Below are 21,060 nucleotides of genomic sequence, written 5' to 3' on the forward strand. Positions count from 1 at the left end.
CCTCCCATCAGGAAGCTTGCACAAGCCTCTTAGATAGCCTCATCCACCAAAGGGCAGACAGTAGAAGCAAGAAGAACTACAATTCTGCAGCCTGTGGAACAAAAACCACATTCACAGAAAGACAGACAAAATGAAAAGGCAGAGGACTATGTACCAGATGAAGGAACACGATAAAACCCCAGAAAAACAACGAAATGAAGTGGAGAAAGGCAACTTTCCAGAAAAAGAATTCAGAATAATGATAATGAAGATGATCCAGGACCTAAGAAAAACAATGGAGGCAAAGATCAAGAAGATTCAAGAAATATTTAACAGAGACAAAGAAGAATTAAAGAACAAACAAACAGAGATGAACAAACAATAACTGAAATGATAAATACACTAGAAGAAATCAACAGCAGAATAACTGAGGCAGAAGAATGGATAAGTGACCTGGAAGACAGAATGGTGGAATTCACTGCCACAGAACAATAAAGAAAAAAGAATGAAAAGAAATGAAGACAGTCTAAGAGACCTCTGGGACAACATTAAACAAAACAACATTCACATTATAGGGGTCTCAAAAGGAGAAGAGAGAGAGAAAGGACCCGAGAAAATATTTGAAGAGACTATAGTTGAAAACTTCCCTAACATGGGAAAGGAAATAGCCACCCAAGGCCAGGAAGCACAAAGAGTCCCAGGCAGGATAAAGCTAAGGAGAAAGTTGCCAAGACACATAGTAATCAAACTGAAAAAAATTAAAGACAAAAATTATGGAAAGCAACAAGGGAAAAATGACAAATAACATACAAAGGAACTCTCATAAGGTTAACAGCTGATTCCTCAGAAGAAACTCTACAAGCCAGAAGGGAGTGGCAGGACATATTTAAAGTGAGGAAAGGGAAGAAGCTACAACCAAGATTACTCTACGCGGCAAGGATCCCATTCAGATTCGATGGAGAAATTAAAACCTTTACAGACAAGCAAAAGCTAAGAGAATTCAGCACCACCAAACCAGCTTTACAACAAATGCTTAAGGAACTTCTCTAAGTGGGAAACACAAGAGAAGAAAAGGACCTACAAAAACAAACCCATAACAATTAAGAAAATGGTAATAGGAATATACATATCAATAATTACCTTAAATGTAAATGGGTTAAATGCTCCAACCAAAAGACACAGCCTCACTGAATGGATACAAAAACAAGACCCATACATATGCTGTCTACAAGAGACCCACTTCAGACCTAGGGACACCTACAGACTGAAAGTGAGGGGTAGGAAAAAGATATTCCATGCAAATGTAAATCAAAAGAAAGCTGGAGTAGCAATACTCATATCAGATAAAATGGACTTTAAAATAAAGAATGTTATAAGACACAAGGAAGGGCACTACATAATGATCAAGGGATCAATCCAAGGAGAAGATATAACAATTATAAATATATATGCACCGAACATAGGAGCACATCAATACATAAGGCAAATTCTAACAGCTATAAAAGAGGAAATCAGTGGTAACACAATAACAGTGGGGGACTCTAACACCTCACTTACACCAGTGGGCAATCATCCAGAGAGAAAATTTGTCAGGAAATACAAGCTTTAAATGACACAACAGACCACATAGATTTAATTGATATTTATAGGATATTGCATCCAAAAACAGCAGATTACACTTTCTTCTCAAGTGCACATGGAACATTTTCTAGGATAGATCATATCTTGGGTCACAAATCAAACCCTGGTAAATTTAAGAAAACTGAGATCATATCAGGCATCTTATCCAACCACAACACTATGAGATTAGAAATATATTACAGGGGAAAGAAATGTAAAAAACACAAACACATGGAGGATAAACAACGTGTTACTAAATAACCAGGGGATCACTGAAGAAATCAAAGAGGATATCAAAAATTACCTAGAGACAAATGACAACAAAAACGCGATGATCCAAAACCTATAACATGCAGCCAAAGCAGTTCTAAGACAAGTTTATAGCAATACAATCCTACCTCAAGAAACAAGAAAAATCTCAAATAAACTAACTTTATACCAAAAGGAACTAGAGAAAGAATAACAAACAAAACCCAAAGTTAGTAGAAGGAAGGAAATCATAAAGATCAGAGCAGAAATAAATGAAATAGAAACAAGGAAAACAATAGCAAAGATCAAAACAACTAAAAGCTGGTTCTTTGAGAAAATAAACAAAATTGCTAAACCTTTAGCCAGACTCATCAAGAAGAAGAGGGAGAGGACTCAAATCAATAAAGTTAGAAATGAAAAAGGAGAGTTACAATGGACACTGCAGAAATACAAAGCATCCTAAGAGACTACTACAAGCAACTCTATGCCAATAAAATGAACAACCTGGAAGAAATGGACAAATTCTTAAAAAGGTATAAACTTGGAAGACTGAATCAGGAAGATACAAAATATGAACAGACCAATCACCAGTAAAGAAATTGAAACCGTGCTAAAATCTTTCAACAAACAAAAGTCCAGGACCAGATGGCTTCACAGGTGAATTCTATCATTTAGAGAAGAGCTAACACCCATCCTTCTCAAGCTCTTCCAAAAAACTGCAGACAAAGGAACACTCCCAAACTCATTCTACAAGGCCAGCATCACCCTGATACCAAAACCAGACAAAGATAATATAAAAAGAGAAAATTGTAGATCAATAGCAGTGATGAATATAGATGCAAAAATCCACAACAAAATACTAGCAAACAGAATCCAACAGCACATTAAAAGGATTATACACCATGATCAAGTGGGATTTATCCCATGGATGCAAGGATTCTTCAATAGACACAAATCAATCAATGTGATACACCATATTAACAAATTGAAGGAAAAAACCATATGATCATCTCAATAGATGCAGAAGAAGCTGCTGACAAAATTCAACACCCATTTATGATAAAAACTCTCCAGAAAGTAGGCATAGAGGGAACCTACCTCAACATAATAAAGGCCACATACAACAAACCCACAGCAAACATCATTCTCAATGGTCAAAAACTGAAAGTATTTCCTCTAAGGTCAGGAAGCTAGACAAGGATGTACACTCTCGCCACTATTATTCAACACAGTTTTAGAAGTCGTAGCCATGGCAATCAGAGAAGAAAAAGAAATAAAATGAATACAAATTGGAAAAGAAGTAAAACTGTCACTGTTTGCAGATGACATGATACTATACATGGATAATCCTAAAGATGCCACCATAAAATTACTAGACCTAATCAATGAATCTGGTAAAGTTGCAGGATACAAAATTAATGCACAGAAATCTCTTGCATTCCTATATTCTAACAACAAAAGATCAGAAAGAGAAATTAAGGAAACAATCCCCTTCACTATTACAACAAAAAGAATAAAATACCGAGGAATAAACCTACCTAAGGAAGTCAAAGACCTGTATACAGAAAACTATAAGACACTGATGAAAGAACTCAAAGATGACACAAACAGATGGAGAGATATACCCTGTTCTTGGATTGGAAGAATCAATATTGTGAAAATGACTATACTACCCAAAGCAATCTATAGATTCAATGCAATCCCTATCAAATTACCACTGGCAGTTTTTACAGAACTAGAACAAAAGTCTTAAATTTTGAATGGAGATACAAAAGACCCCGAATAGCCAAAGCAGTCTTGAGGGAAAAAAACGGAGCTGGAGGAATGAAACTCCCTGACTTCAGACTATACTACAAAGCTACAGTAATCAAGGCAATATGGTACTGGCACAAAACCAGAAATATATATCAATGGAACAGGATAGAAAGCCCAGAGATAAACCCATGAACCTATGGTCAACTAATCTATGACAAAGGAGGCAAGGATATACAATGGAGAAAAGACAGTCTCTTCAATAAGTGGTGCTGGGAAAACTGGACAGCTACATGTAAAAGAATGAAATTAAAACACTCCCTAATACCATACACAAAAATAAACTCAAAATGGATTAAACACCTAAATGTAAGAGCAGACACTATAAAACTCTTAGAGGAAAAGATAGGAAGAACACTCTTTGACATAAATCACAGCAAGATCTTTTTTGACCCATTCCTAGATGGAAATAAAAACCAAAAAGAAACAAATGGGATCTAATGAAATGTAAAAGCTTTTGCACAGCAAAAGAAACTATAAACAAGATGAAAAGACAACCCTCAGAATGGGAGAAAATATTTGTAAACAAATCAATGGACAAAGGGTTAATCTCCAAAATATATAAACAGCTCATGCAGCACAATATTAAAAAAACAAACAACCCAATCCAAAAATGGGCAGAAGACCTAAATAAACATCTCTCCAAAGAACACATACAGATGGCCAAGAGGCATATGAAAAGCTGCTCAACATCCCTAATTACTAGAGAAATGCAAATCAAAACTACAATGAGGTATCACCTCACAGCAGTTAGTATGGGCATCATCAGAAAATCTACAAACAACAAATGCTGGAGAGGGTGTGGAGAAAAGGGAACCCTCTTGTACTGTTGGTGGGAATGTAAATTGATACAGCCACTATGGAGAACAGTATGGAGTTCCTTAAAAACTTAAAAATAGAATTACCATATGACCCAGCAATTCTACTACTGGGCATATGCCCAGAGAAAACCATAATTCAAAAAGACACATGCACCCTAATGTTCTTTGCAGCACTATTTACAATAGCCAGGTCATGGAAACAACCTAAATGCCCACTGAAAGATGAATGGATACAGAAGATGTGGTACATATATACAATGGAATATTACTCAGCCATAAAGAGGAATGAAATTGGGTCATTTGTAGAGAAGTGTATGAGCCTAGAGACTGTCATACAGAGTGAAGTAAGTCAGAAAGAGAAAAACAAATATCATATATTAACGCATATATGTGGAATCTAGAAAAATCGTACAGATGAACCTGTTTGTAAGGCAGCAATAGAGACACAGATATAGAGAACAAACATATGGATACCAACGGGGTGACAGTGTGGGGCGGTGGTGGGATGAATTGGGAGATTGGGATTGACATGTATACACTGATGTGTATAAAATAGATAACTAATAAGAACCTGCTGTATAAAAAAATAAAATTCATTAAAAAAAGAAAGAAAATTCACTGCTATGTTCACATATATAGAAATATAAAATTTGACTTTTATGTGATTTCCTTTTATAGCAAGCAGAAAATTCATCAATATTCATTGTAATCAGTTACTTTTGGGTGCTGGCAAAGAACATGGCCACAATAGAAATGTATTAATGTCATCTACGTGGAAGTAGGGATGGTAAAGGGAAAGGCTAATGTCTTTCATAGAGCAAAGGAATTACTAACAGAAGTTCCTTCTGAATTTTCTAAGCGATCATCAGATATCTTTAATACACAATCCAGTGACATCAAGTAGTAATATGCACTGAAAAACACTTCTAGACAACAATCTTAAAGGATACTAACAAAATATATTTCTCAAACTAGAAATCTGAGCTAAAGTCATACGTTAGTGAATCCATATTATGATGCGATAGGACATTTTCTATCATTGTGCAATGATGATATATTCAAGGTTTGGCACAGAGATCTTCCATGGAGACAAATTCATAAACTTAGAAGTCATTTACTTTACTCACCTTTAATCTTATTTTTTTGACCAATTTGTTTTCTTCTGATTATAAGGTAATAAAAATTTGTTGCAGACCTTTAAGAATATAGCGAAGTACAAAGGTATAAAAAAGAATTGACCATAATCATAACAACTGGCACAATTAACATAATACTGTGTATTCTCTTCTTTATTTTCATGTATTCACCTAAAACAATATCATGAACATGATGTTATTAAAATTCTTCACAAATATAGATTTTTAACAACTGCATAATAGTTCATCCTCTGGAGGAAACATACTTTAATTGTAGTCCTATTTTAGGTTGCTGAGGATGTTCATTAAAACTTTTCTAGTGCTTCCTTGGTGGCGCAGCGGTGAGAGTCTGCCTGTCAATGCAGGGGACACGGGTTCGTGGCCCGGTCAGGGAAGATCCCGCATGCCGCGGAGTGGCTAGGCCCATGAGCCATGGCTGATGGGCCTGCGTGTCCGGAGCCTGTGCTCCGCAAGGGGAGAGGCCACAACAGTGAGAGGCCCGCGTACCACAAAAAAAACCAAACTTTTCTATATACGTAATCAAAAGATTTTATATATATATATATATATTTAAATATATTATTACATTTTTAGTAAACATCCTCAGCAATGTAAAATAGGAGTACCTTAAATAAATTATATATTTATATATGTGTGTGTGTGTATATATATATATATAATATATGCTCATTTTACTAAATAATCATTTAAGATGAATTCAGAGGAGAGGAAATTCATCCTTTTATACATGAGGAAATGTAGACCCATACGGTTATGTGACTGATGAGGTCCAAAACTAAGGTTATCTAATTTCCTGTTTTACTCTATCCGTGTTCATAAAGGAGTCTACTAGTTTATTTCCATAATGTCATCCTCTACAAGTTAAAAGCACAGATGTTGGATCTCATTCTGTTGTGATGCATTCTATTACTATAACTTAACATTGGTATCTTTAAATTCATAATCCATTATTCATCTTTCACTCATAAAACTATTTAATTCCCTCTCCAGCCTACATATAGTGGCAATAAACCAAATCAGAAAAGCAAATTCAAATATTAAGAAATACATAGGAAATATTAAAACAAACTAGGAAAAAAAAGTAAGACATTCTTTTCTTATTTTTCACTAGATTACAAGTAAAAATCTATTCAAATATGGAAAAAGCTCCATTGTGATTACCCATAGGCAACAATTTAAAATAAACTGAGGAGATGCTATGATACAGTATAATTATAATTCAAAGAGTTAAAGCATATTAAACAGATTTGGATACAATTCTGAAGTTATTTGGGAGAGATATGAAGGGCTGATTTTTAGATAGGATGTTTACTTTCTGGAAAAGTGCATTCCCTGCTTCCAAGGGGAGAAGTGAATCAACAATCCAGAAAGCCTGAAACTGAACTGACCTTCCACAGACAATCTCCAAATATATTGATGGATAAGCCAAAGAATCCAACTGAGAATTATTGGAAAAATGTAACAACTTTCAAGTGTATATGCAGTGTAAGATTCAAGATTATTCTGGTTTTTTTAGAATTGTAAAACTTGAGTTTTTATTTCTGGGAATTATAAAAATATTAAAATAATTTAATTATTCAGATAACCATTAATTAATAAAAATAAGAAATCTCTATACTCAAAGATCACAACTTAGCTTTAAATAAAAATTGTAGGTCTTTAATTCAATTTTTTCCCCTCTGTCCTTTTAAAACTTATTTGGGAGCGTCATTATTAATTTTTCCTAGTCATAAATGTTATTGGAACATAAAACATGAGAGCTCACTGTAAGGGTAAAAATATATGTACTAAAACTCATCAAATACAGTAGGTTAGTATATGATGTGACAAATGTTTTCCTTCATCCTAGTACAGGTTCTTCATCTAATTTTGACAAGTAAAAACAATATGAATTAAGTGAATGGAAATTTATATTTAGTCCAACTTATGAACCAAAAGCCATTCTGCATCTATATATTTATATCCATTTTAAAAAAAAAGAAAACAACCACTAAATTTCAAAATGGTTTTGTGTCTCTGACTCATATTACTGGTTCAAGTTAAAATTAATGAGTAGATTTCTTTTAAAAACTTGATGTAAACCAATGGCATTAAAGTCCTGCACAGAATGTATTTGTCAGTGTTTTGCATATCATAGTTTCTTACTGTAATAAACACAATGAAATTGGCCTTCCCACATGGTTCTCACTTTTTATTTTTATTTTTTTAAGATATAAGTGACAGAGGATATTTCCATACGTGATATATTTTCAACTTTCATGTGTCTACTTACACTTCAGTGGTTCATAATACTATTATTAAGTACACAGCAGGAAAGACAGCCCAGAAAGAACTACACAATAGATATGATACTGAAGGTTGTGTGCAATTCCCAATATTCTGGCTATCAACCTTATCATTTTTCTCTCCCAAATAAGAAAGCATCTGGAATACAAGTGACTGACAATTATACAATTATATAGATAAGATTGCACTAGCTTTATTTACTAATAAAGAAAAAGCAAACCAATCTCAAACTTTAGTACTTTATTATTAGTAATTATTTACCCCACACCCCACAACTAATAACAAAACAACAACATTTTTAACACTTCATTTCAGAGTCACTACCCTACCAATTAAAACCCAAACTAAAGTTAACATTTTAATGTGGACTTGGACAATATGCTACATTTAATAGATTTAATCTTATTGATTAGAGAGAAATAAAACTGCTTTTAGGTGATTTATTTTCACTTTCAAGTTGCTACTAAGCTTCTTCATGACAGTCACTTCTACTATACTCTCTAAGTGATCTACAACATTTCCAATCTGTTCATTCCATCTTTGATATACCCTACAACGATTAAATTGTATTTTTATAATAAGTACTACTCAAAAGCAAGAAAGACCTTAGGTGTTTTTCTTATCATCACTGCAGCTAGAAAAAAGAAGTAGGGGTCATCACCTAAAGTTCCCTTCCACTTACGCACAACACTTATCCAACCTCAAGTCTCTTGCTATACTTTTAGCCAAAAGTGAGTCAAGTGACTGCTTCTCCTGTGACAATAATAGTGGTCCCTCATGATAGGTGAAGGAAATTGTTTTATAGAGACCACCAACATTTAGTTTTAGACAAAAGGATGTGGATAACTTTTTTTGCAAACCTATCTAAAGGTGCTCAATGTTAACTTCTACATACATACAAATATGGCTACATCTAGATGTAGGAAAATCTAATGGGTTGAAGATCCAAGTTTTTAAAGAGACATAGGTGACCAGAAATCAGGTGCAGTTTCCATTAACTAAAATATTCTTCACTTTATATAATGATTTGTTGCAGGGGTTCATAATAGAGAATTTCTGTACGTATTCAAAAATGAAAAAAATTATAATATATGAATTTAGTCACATATTTTATGGAATGTAAACATGGTATAAGGAATGTGGGCATTTCTGTTATAAATTAAAAGCTGAAAAATGTTAGTTACCAATATGATTTCTAGTATACATGAGTTTTTAACTAATTACTTAGAAAATTGATGTCTATAGGTCTTTTACACATTATTTCTGTTAAACACTAACTAAAAACATAAAGTACAAAGCATTTATGTGAGGAAAAAACAACCGTTGCCACTGGGATCAGGTAGTCAGCTGAAAGCATCTTTTGGCACTTTATTGAGTTGTCAAAGTTCTTTTCTAGATACACACACACACACACACACACACACACACACACACACACACACATTGACAGCTTACATTATCTATATGATATTTAAAAGGAAATTTTCAAATATAAACTGTTCCACTATAAAATTCACGACTACTCTTGGCTGGGCTACCTGAGCAACCTGTGTGACATACTTTTGTTCCTACATTTGAAATCCAATCATAGCAGTAATAAGAAGACTTACCGGCCCAAACGAATTACTGTCAAAACTGTGTCCATGATGATCACCTTCAACCCAGATGTGACCACGGGGGACTTTGACATAGCGGTTTTTGTGTCCCATAGTTCTAGAAATAAACAGCATAACCATTGAGAAAAGATCAGAAAAGACAGAGATCAAACAGTTAAGCATACAAATTGAGGAAAGGTAAAAATACTACTGTAAAGATGCAATGGATTATTATAGGTTACATGTAAGGCTACTCTTGAATTTTCTTTTTAAATAAGATGTGGTTAAGACCCTGTAAACCTATCCACAGTATTTTTTTTCATGTTTCTGTAGGTAGGAATTTTGTGCTTAAACAAGATGCACTAGTACCAGATAATGGTTTGCTACTTAATTCATAATATCCTATGTTTTTATAAAACTCAATAAGCCCCAACAAAATGCAGATCTATTTTATTTCTGACATCTGCTTTTACCTCAATGGTCAACTTGGCCAGCTGCAATCTTCATTTTTTTAGTCAAATAAACTTCTCAAACCAACTGAGAGAATTTTCATAACCTCTTAATACTTTAAAATTCAGAATATATAAGAAAAAAACCCCCTAGATGATCTCTTGTCAAATATAAGCTATCAAAGTCAACTGAAAATTTTTGGTTAGCACCATTCAATTTCATAAATAATTCTTTTTTTTTAAATTTTTGGCTGCGTTGGGTCTTCGTTGCTGTGTGAGGGCGTTCTCTAGCTGCAGTGAGCGGGGGCTACTCTTTGTTGTGCTACGTCGGCTTCTCATTGTGGTGGCTTCTCTTGTTGCAGAACATGGGCTCTAGGTGCGCAGGGCTCAGTAGTCGTGGCTCGTGGGCTCTAGAGCGCAGGCTCAGTAGTTGTGGTGCACAGGTTTAGTGGTTCCATGGCATGTGGGATCTTCCTGGACCAGGGATCGAACCCATATCCCTGCATTGGCAGGCATATTCTTAACCACTGAGCCACCAGGGAAATCCCGTAAGTCATTCTTGAAAATGAGAAACTTTTCAACAATTTTGAAGACAATATTTAGAGAGCAATGATCGACGATATACATTTAGTGGAACGTTCTGTCTTCTTAAGACTGACAAGGAAACCAAGTAAGGAAAGGCTCTCTCATACTGTGTTGGTGGCAATGTAAAACGATACAACTTTTTTCCTATTTTGCCACTGGGGGCCCATTTTTGTCAAATTTATTAATAGACTAAAATGTATGTGCCTTTTGACCTAGTTATTTTACTGATAGAAATCCATTCCAAAGAAATAATCAGAAATATGGACAAATATTTATTACCAGAGATGTTCAACACAGGCCTTTTGTAACAACAACAACAACGAAAATCTTTCTAAATAATCAACAAGAGATTGGTTACATAAATTATAATATAACTAATTAAATAAATGGGATGGAATTAGATTAAATAATATCCCAAGTCTATAATAATAAATTCTTTTCAGGGAAGAGACTATTTTTTTCTTCTTTCATTCCCCAAAGAATTCCAGACAATGTCTAGCTTAAAGAAGCTTCTCAATAAATAATATTTGAATGAATAAATGTCACCCCCAAGTCTATAGACTTAACCCCAGAGACTGAGCTTTATACACTGTTCTTTGAGGTGGAGTCCCAATCAGACCATTTCTGTTAGTAAGTTGTATATATGCAGAAGAATACATAAAAAAGGAAAACTGTACATAAGTTGGTGCTATAGAAACTGAAACTATTCACTGTCTAGAATGGTTTTTAATTTTCAAGATAATTTCAGTGTTGAATTGCTTTGCTTTAGATCACTAAATCATTCATGCAAGGTGTTGTGACCATTAGAAGCCCACAGTAAGTAAATGACTGCTGTTTATTTTTAATTACTACTGGGAAGAAGAGTTGCAGCTTTTTAAAGAAAAGCAGAGGGCTTCCCTGGTGGCGCAGTGGTTGAGAGTGCACCTGCCGATGCAGGGGACACGGGTTTGTGCCCCAGTCCGGGAAGATCCCACATGCCCCGGCTGGGCCCATGAGCCATGGCCACTGAGCCTGCACGTCTGGAGCCTGTGCTCCGCAACGGGAGAGGCCACAACGGTGAGAGGCCCGCGTACCGCAAAAAGAAAAAAAAGAAAAAAGAAATGCAGAAACAAGTTGAATACATCATACTGTCATATAAATGTTCCTCAATTAAAATCAGTCAATTAGTTGTTGACATCACTAGTTATTTTATCATGAGATTCCTTCTAAGAACTAATATCCCACATCAAGTATTAATGATGGGGAGAAGACCCTTTTACTTAATTGTTGGCAAGGCACATTCTCCTAAGAAGTCCAAATATTTGTTTACTTTATTAAGCTGGCTAGTTTGGCTAAGTACTTAGAAAGGAAACAATTACCTATTTTGTCTCCTCAAATAACCATTCAAGCAGAAATATGAAATAAAACCGATCATTTCTGCAATTAAATGGTAGGTTCTAAGTCAAGCATATTCTTCTGGAAAATGAATCTGATATAAAACTCAGATTCAGTTTCAATGTCATATAAACCAAGGAGTCAAGATACTTGTGATAAAAAATAACAGTATCATAAAATTACCAGTGACAATTGCACATTTTCTTGCATTGACTATCTTATTTAAAATTTTTAAATACATCCAACTTCCCAACATTTTCTAGCCCCTTGCAATGCTTTATTTTTCTTCATTGCACCCACTAACACGATATCTACTTCCTAGTTTATTGGTTTATTGCCTATCTTTCGCCCACTAGAACATAAATTTTGGAATTTTGTGTTTCATATTCACGAGAGTATTCCCAGAGCGCAAAAGAATGCACCATACAAAGTGCTCAATAAACATTTGTTAAATGAATGACCAAATGAATGTATAACTGAAGAATGAAAAACACTTTCACAAAGGTTGAATAATACAGAAGAAAGTGCATAGATTCTGGAAACAGACTAAACCAGTTTTAATCTTTATGCAGTTACAAGTAATCTTGTGCAAATTACTTAGTTTCTATCTCCATTTGTCTACCTTTGAAATGGGATGGATTAGACATGCCCTAACTGGATTGAGATGCAGGTTAGTAGTTAGATGAGAATATAATGGAGAGGTTGTTACAGAGCATGGTCTCTGCAATCAGCCTATCTTGGCTTTGATGTCTGACTTAACACTTCCAAGTTTATGTAATCTTGGACAAGTTGATAAAACTCAAGCGTCGGTTTCCTCATTTGCAGAATGGGGCAAATAATAGTACCTAAGTCAAAAAGTGGTTCTATGGATAAAAGTGGCATGTATTAAACACTTGATAAATGGATTCTCTTACAGTTGAGACTTTTTAAGTAAAGCACTCAATCTAGTTCTTATGTACAGTAAGAACTCAGTAAGCCATAGTTATTATTGCTATTATCTTCCTTTGTCCACTGTTTTCTTTCATTTTATAATTCAGAATGTGTTCAGCCTCTACTGTCTATTAGCATCAGTCTTTTAAAATTACCTGAGTTATGCTTCAATAATTTCTTTCCCTCACATTTGCACTGGGGCTATAGATTATCTTTAATGGTACAGTGAATCTTATTTTTCTTTCATTCTTATGCCCTTCTGGGATATTCTAAAACTTACATGTGAAAACACAATCTACCTGTTTGTACATATGCAAGCATGCAGAGAGTAGCAGGTGAAAGCACAATCTATTTGTTTTCATTTACTAATCACTTACATATTTGAATGTTGCTATGCTAATAGAGAATGGTTCACCTAGACACTAGACAGGGTGTGAAATAACTCTTTGAGCTGTAGAACCCTGCTAAAATTCATGCCATATACACATATTTAATTTCTCGGGCTTCAATCTAACTTTAAAAAAAATAACCCAAAGTACTTTAAAAAATATGACGTTAAAATATTGAGATGGTTCCTTTTAGGACTGCCAAAGAAATATAATACTTCTAATAGAATCTCTCTAGAGAAGGAATTTTAAATAGCTTTGTGCTCCTGAATTCACATAAAAGAAAGACAAGGTAATCTTTTAGGCGATTTAACAGTTAAGTGAGGTGTCAGCCTACAAGGTTGTATGTATCTATGGCTTGCAAATAATTTTGGTTTTGACTGTCAAAAATGAGTTCTGTATGGTATTCTAACTACCTGTCTACAAAAAGGCATTTTTAGTACTAGCTTTACCAAGTTACCTAGGTCTTATAAATGGAATGAAGAATGATTTTTTCCAATTTGATTTGACCTTGAAAACAATGGTTTATTTTTTCTTTTTTAGGTCTCAGTGTTCTGAGTGTCATCAGTTGAATACAAAAATTGTCTATGTAATCCTTGATGTCACAAGAAGGAAACAAATTCATATTTAAAGTATTTCCCAAATACACACACACACGTTCTTAATGTAGGTAATTAGTATTAATAATTCATAATTGATTAAGGTGTTTTTATTTATTTATTTTTCAAACCATTCTATTGAATTTTTTTCATTGTCCAAAGTAGTGGCTGCCTGAAGGTATTTACTGGACACTCCCTGGATCCTAGACCCCCTGGGTTTTCACTGTCCAGAAGGGATCAGGAGTATAGAGCTCAGGATTCAGTAAGATCAAGAGTTGGAACTAGATCTCTTTTATCATCATTAATAGACTGACTAGAAAAAAGTAATCTACCATCAGGAAAGGAAAATGAAAAGGCCATTTGCCTATCTAGGGTGACCTCTGGAAGGGAAAAATTCTCTCTTGAGAGTCCACATCCTGCTCTCAAGGTGAGATGGATTCAAATTCACACTGCTTATGTGGTCTGGGATAGTCAAGAATTAAGTTTAATTGGCTCCAGGAATCTGGGACAAGTTAGTTTAAACAATTAGTTTATCAATCAATAGTTCAAGGACACTTGGGTTCTTTCCAGTTTTTGGCTATTATCAATAAAGCCACCATGAACCTATAGGTATTTATGTGGATACATGTTTTCAATCTGGCAGAAGGAACTATAAATCTCTTCAGGGATAATCTCTCAATTCAGAGTTTTCAAGGTTTCTACAGATAAGTCCCAGTCAATAGGCACTCACAATCCAAAAAACAGAACTCACAAGGAAATAACCAGCATTAATGAGTCAGAACTCATTAACAAACAGAAGAATTTGACCCCCAAGGACTTAAACTGCTGGATTTCTCAAACATAGAATATAATTTATACAAATTCAAATATTTTTTAAAATTAAAAAAGGGAATTAAAAACATGAACAAGGAACAATATACATTTTTAAAAGACAGATATTTGAGAAAAAATCAAACAGCTTCTAAAAATTAAAATATACTATTAAATAGGTGAATTAAAAAGCAGATGAATATAAATGAAAGAAAGAAGAACTGGAATATATATCTAAAAGATTACTTAGACTTTAGCACAGAGAGGTAAGGAAATGAAAAGTAGGAGAGATGGAGAATATTATTAGAAAATGTAATATAAGTGTAATGAGAGTCCCAAAGGAAGAGAATAAAAAGGAACAAGGAAGAGATAATATTTGAGAGATAGTGATGGAGCATTTTCCAGAACTGATGAAAGCATGAATTACAGCTTCAGTAATCAAAGTGAATCACAAGTAAGATAAATAAATGGAAAGAAATCACACCATGATACATTGTAATGAAACTGCAGAACACTAAGGAACCCTTCTTCCCTAAAAAATTTTTGAAAAGCTGCCGGAGAAAAAAGAGATTATCTTCAAAGGAATAGCAAACTGACAGCAGAGTTCCCTTGTTAGGAGATAAATATAATCCAGCAATTTTAAGTGTACAGTCCAATGAGTTTTAAAAATCTACCCAAGCCCATAATCACTAGATCAAGATATGAAACATCTGATCACCCAGAAAAGGCCCCTCATGCCCTTCTGCAGGCAGACCTGCCTCCCTCCATCCTCATCTCCCAGCAACCACAGCTGAGCTTTTTGTCACCATAGTTGTGCCTCTTCTAGAATTTCACATAAATGGGATCATTCTATATGCATTCTTTGATTTCTGGTTTTCTTTCTTTAATGTAGTCTATTTGCTTTTGAGATTAATCTGTGTTGTTGCACATGTTAGTCATTTGTTACATTTTTCTTAATAGTATACTGCTATAGAGATACACCACAATTAGTTTATCAATCAATAGTTCAAGGACACTTGGGTTCTTTCCAGTTTTTGGTTATTATCAATAAAGCCACCATGAACCTATAGGTATTTATGTGGATACATGTTTTCATTTCTCCTGGGTAAATATCTACAAATGAAATGGCTGAGTCCTATAGTAACCGAATGTTTAGCCTTGCAACATGTCAGACTGGCTTCCGGTGCAGCTGTACCAACAATGTGTGGGTTCCAGTTGTTCCATACACCACTAACACTTGATAATCACCATTCTTTTAAATTTTAGCCATTTTAGGGGCCTACCAAGATTATAACTTATACCATGATTCAAAACATAAGCCACAAAGCAGTCTATTATATATATATAGCAGATAACAGTCTAAACTACCATAGACAAAATTTCACAAGCTGGAAACATCTGCAAGAAAATAATTGGTGAATGGAGGAATAAATAAATGAACGAATGTCAAATGTTGCTAACTGCAGAGGTGTTCAAAGGATGATATTGTTTTAGGCTGGAATAGTCAGAAAAGGCACTATGTGTATTTGAATCCAGATATGAAGAACAGATAAAACCTAAAAGGTAAGGAAGATAGTGTGGGTTTCAAATCCCATTCGCTTATAGAAGAAAAAGATTTCTTTTTCCTTAGTACATTATTTTCTGGAGATATACCACTATAAATTAAGGGAGATATTTCATAACTCACTTTCTAATGAGGACATTCAATGATTATAATTGTATAGAAAAATTAAATATATTTAAATTATTTTATTCTAAAAATGTATTATTGATTTTTCTCATATATTCTATTTGTTACTACAATACACCTAATATTAACCTAGATCATATTGAGTCAAAAAGTTTAAGGTAGGGCTTCCCTGATGGTGCAGTGGTTGAGAGTCCGCCTGCCGATGCAGGGGACATGGGTTCGTGCCCCGGTCTGGGAAGATCCCACATGCCGCGGAGCAGCTGGGCCCGTGAGCCATGGCCACTGAGCCTGCGCGTCCGGAGCCTGTGCTCCGCAACGGGAGAGGCCACAACAGTGAGAGGCCTGCGTACCACAAAAAAAAAAAAAAAAAAAAGTTTAAGGTAAATATATTATTGAATTATATATAGCATAATTATAAACATTATGTAAGCTATCTGAATATATAAAAGATAACTCCACAAAGTAAATAATGTATCTAACTTACATATATTTAAAATTAGTTTTTGCTAAAATGATCACCAATTACATGACATGTCAAAGGTGTAAATACCATAATCAGTTTACCTACTGTTAACTGGATCTTATCATGTAATATATATAGTGATTCATTCCATGCATGGCTTCCTAGCAAACAAATTTAAATAGAACAATGAACTTGTAATGCATAATTTTATTTTTCAAAAAAAATCAATATGTATTATAAATGGTATTGTTGTGCTTGTTTACAAAGTTTTCTTTCAAAATGATTTCCTGCGTGTCCACATCATTCATCGTTTAGTTCCACAGGTTTTTCCCACATGCTAGTTACAGAAGGGGGCGGGGTAAACATATTTCAGTGCTTTCTTAACGTAAGGTCCAATAATACTTAGATATTAGAGGAACTATGAACAATTTTCCATCTGTTTGCTCTGATCCCAGTCTTATAACTTTAACTTTTTAGTATTAAAAGGAATGGTTACTATTCTCTTTATTTCCTACAAACAAAATTAATGAGCCTTGGATTAATTACTAGTAAAACAAAAAATAAATGCCTCAGAGCTAAAGAGATCACCAAACAATGGCTCTTCTTTAAAAATATTTCTTTAGAATAGGAATAATAGACAATTTTGAAGCTGGAAAGCAGTGTGGTAGAGGCAAAATTAATATAGGTTTTCAAACTAGCCAGACTCTGGTTGAATTCCAGTTCTGCCACTTCCTACTTGCATGGCCTTGAGCTCATCAGTTGTAATAGAGGATAACACTATCTGCTTCATAGAGGTGTGATGACATATGAGATAAGGCATGTAACATTTTTAGAATAGTGTCTGGCAGAATAGACCCTAATAAATGGTAAACTTCATTATCAGAATTAGGGAATAAGCTTAGCTATTCTTATGATACAATAATTAAGGCAGCTAGAAAAAAAAACACTTCTCTAATTCAAATTAATTCCACAAATATTTATTACCCAGTGGTATCAAGAACTGTTAGGCACTAGAAATGTAAACATAAATATGACACAGACCTGCCCTGGAAGAATTCTTAGCTTAGCTAAGTAAATAGACTATTTTTTAAGCATACAATTTCAACTCAAAGTGGTAAGTCAATGTTACAGGTGCAAAGAGGGCAAAATAAGGAGGTGGGCAAGAGATATCCAACTCAGCTAGGGTTACAGGGTAGTCTTCAGGAAAAGGTAATACCTTTCATATATTATACCCATATTTCTGAAATTATCAACATCCATGATGGGTATCCAACATGATGGGTATAAATTATCAGCATCCCTAAACCACCAAATTTAAGCCAAGGAAAAGGTACATAATATTGCAGTTGTGGATGAAGAATGTCACCTGCCATATCAGTAAACAAAGGATTTTGCGGCCATCAAGCCATCAGCCACTATAGCCGCTCCCAGACTGTGCACCCTGAGAGGACTCAGGATGGGAAAGCAGGATACTGGCCCTAGACAGATAAGGTACATGTCAAAGGAATGATTTCAATGAGCCCAGACAGACTCTGGTATCTTCCCATACATAGAAAAGCGCTAAATTCATTAACCTGAGATGTCTGGCTTTCTTTAATTAACAGTAATCTCTTGATGTTCTGACTGCCTGGCTTTTGTTGCAAAAACTCCTATATATCCGGGCTCCTCCCTTACCTCTTGGGAGCCGTCCCCCAGCTCTATCTGAGAGGCTGCCTCCATGTTTGAGTCCTCAGAAAGTCGACCAAAGAAAACATAACTCTCAAATTTTAGGCTGTGCATTTTTTTCAACTGACACAACCAATTAAAAAAATCAGTATTTTAAAAAATAAAATAAAGAATCTGAAAGCTTCATGTACAAGCTAGGATTGAGGAAAGCCTTTTTAAGCAAGACTAAAAACCAAAAGTTATAAAATATACAAATATCTGAATATTTAAGAATTAAAAACTCTTTTGTACCATACAAAATCAAAAGATTAACACTAGATTTGGAAAAAAAAAATTGCCCAAATGCCATACAAAGGGAAAATTCTACACCATAAAAATATCCTCACAGTCACTCACATTAAAAAAAAAAAGACAAACAATCCAACAGAAAATGGGTAAAAGATATAAATAGGCAAGTTACAGATGAGACATATGAAAAACCACTCAAATTTGCTAGCATTCAGGAAAATACAAATTAAACACAAGATACTACTTTATAACCAACAGCTGAAAAGTTAAAAAGAGCTTCAATACCTACTGCTGGTAGAAGTATAGGAAAAGTATACTCTTTCACATTACTGGTAGAAATATGAAGAGTTATAATCTTTTTGGAAAGCAATCTGGCAACATCTATAAAATTTTAAAAATCCATTTGCCTTATGACCTAGCAATTCCACTCCTGGGATTCAATGCCATAAAAATAATTGTATAAGGACACAGGTACAACAATGTTTATTACAACGTTGTTTATTATGGCAAAAAAAATTGGAACCAAAGAAAATTACTAAAAACAGAGGAATGGTTTAATAAATGATGCAGGGCCCATACCATAGAATACTGTACAACCCATAAAGAGAACAATAATAAAGCCATTAACTGACTTGAGAGATTTTTCAAAAAGTACTATTGAATGATAAAAGTAGAAAAGTACATGTGATATGTTTCCACTTTTGTGAAAAAAATGTTGACAAAAAGTCAGTATATATATAAATGTGAATATAGGAAGCACTGTTTCAGAATAAAGAAAATCATATTGGGGATACACAAGAGGCTATAGACCTGAGTGAGGGATGGGGAAAGTAACACAAGAGAAAGGAGAAAGAAGGAAGAGCAAAGACAAAAAAGCAAAAAAAAAAAAAAAAAAAAAAAAGAAAAAAAGGCATTTCTAAATAACGCATTATGATATTACCATATTCATGCCTTCATGTAAATTTTAAGTGGATTCATATCAAAGCTAACTACAATAGACAAAATACAAATATATTTATATGTACATATATAAATGCAAAGCACAAAATAAACATTTAGAGAAGAGCTAAAAAGCATGGCTTCATAGCAGTTCTAGCAGAAACTAGACAAAAAATAACAATAAAGAGTAAAATAAACACTACTTTATAAAAGCCAGAAGTGTTAATTGGGTGTAATATTTCCAGGGGTCCTCCCATCTCGGGTCTTTCCTCTTAGGCTGAATGCATCAGCAGATAAATGTTGCAAGGGAGCAGGGACAATGGTATACCAGTTTATGGAAATATCCTTCATTTTGTTATACTTCAGGGTCCTCAATTAGCCACTCACTGCACTAAGTAAAGGATCTGTCAAATGTTAGTTCCAGTAGGATGCCTATTAACATAAATCATTTCTATTGAAGTAATGATTATGAAATGTCTTCATATTTAGAAGTCCAAAAAATTTGGATTCAGTCCACAGATGCCGAAGGTATAGGGCAGGCAAATTTTCACCTCTGCCCTCTTAGAATTTTCAGCTGAGCCTGAGAAGTAAACTGACAGAAACTGATTAACCGGAGAAAAGCAAATTTGGCCCCAGATGTGGAGGGCCAACTGTACTGCGCCATTGTGTATAAGGGACTTGAGCATCCCTGGATATTGGTATCTGAGGGGGGTCCTGGAACCAATTCCCCTCCGCTACTGAGGAATATACTTGTATAAATATACACAAATTTATATAAACTTTATGTTACACAGGAGCCCTCATAAGGAATGAAGACACAAAGAAAGGCAGAACCTACATAATTTTTTATAGTTGGCTGAACAAAGAGAGATAATTATGGAGAAGTAAATGAATTATGTGCAGAGGCTAAAGGAAGATAAGAATTATTATAGAAGGTCCATTTGTGTAGAATTCTCTGGGTCTCAACTTCTTGTCCTTGATGATAAGAATGTTACTTTGCTTCTATTACAGAGGACATAACTCACATGAGAATTTCATCTCCTGCTTTTAAGAAAAAAAAGGGAACAGGATTTGCTATTTTTCAAGTCCTTTTAAATCAAAATAATCCTTATGCCAAGGTGGCATATTTTGGAGTGGCATATTCTGCCACCCTTCACAGGCAAAACACAAAAACAAACGAAAAATATAAAACACAACAAAACCGTCAAACCAAATACGAACAACAATGAAAGAAACCATGTTCTCGACTTCCTGAGAGATGGCTCCCCATCTGTGATTAAAGTTAATTGAGAAAGATATAAGAGTGGGGGGTACCTAACGAAGGGCTGAGGCTGCTCTGCTCCTCCCTGACATAAAATTCATA

At 34.5% G+C, this 21,060-nt stretch overlaps 1 protein-coding gene across 1 annotated transcript in view; it reads right to left on the bottom strand.

Moving 5' to 3' along the window:
* IMMP2L (inner mitochondrial membrane peptidase subunit 2) overlaps window positions 1–21,060 on the bottom strand; it is a 912,540-nt gene that overhangs the window by 188,840 nt on the left and 702,640 nt on the right. The window contains exon 6 of the mRNA XM_082846685.1: window positions 9,535–9,637. Within this exon, the coding sequence (XP_082702811.1) occupies window positions 9,535–9,637 (103 nt within the window). The remainder of the gene's footprint in view (window positions 1–9,534; window positions 9,638–21,060) is intronic.

This window comes from Leucopleurus acutus, assembly GCF_964270905.1.
Source record: "Leucopleurus acutus genome assembly, chromosome: 9".
Lineage (NCBI taxonomy): Eukaryota > Metazoa > Chordata > Mammalia > Artiodactyla > Delphinidae > Leucopleurus > Leucopleurus acutus.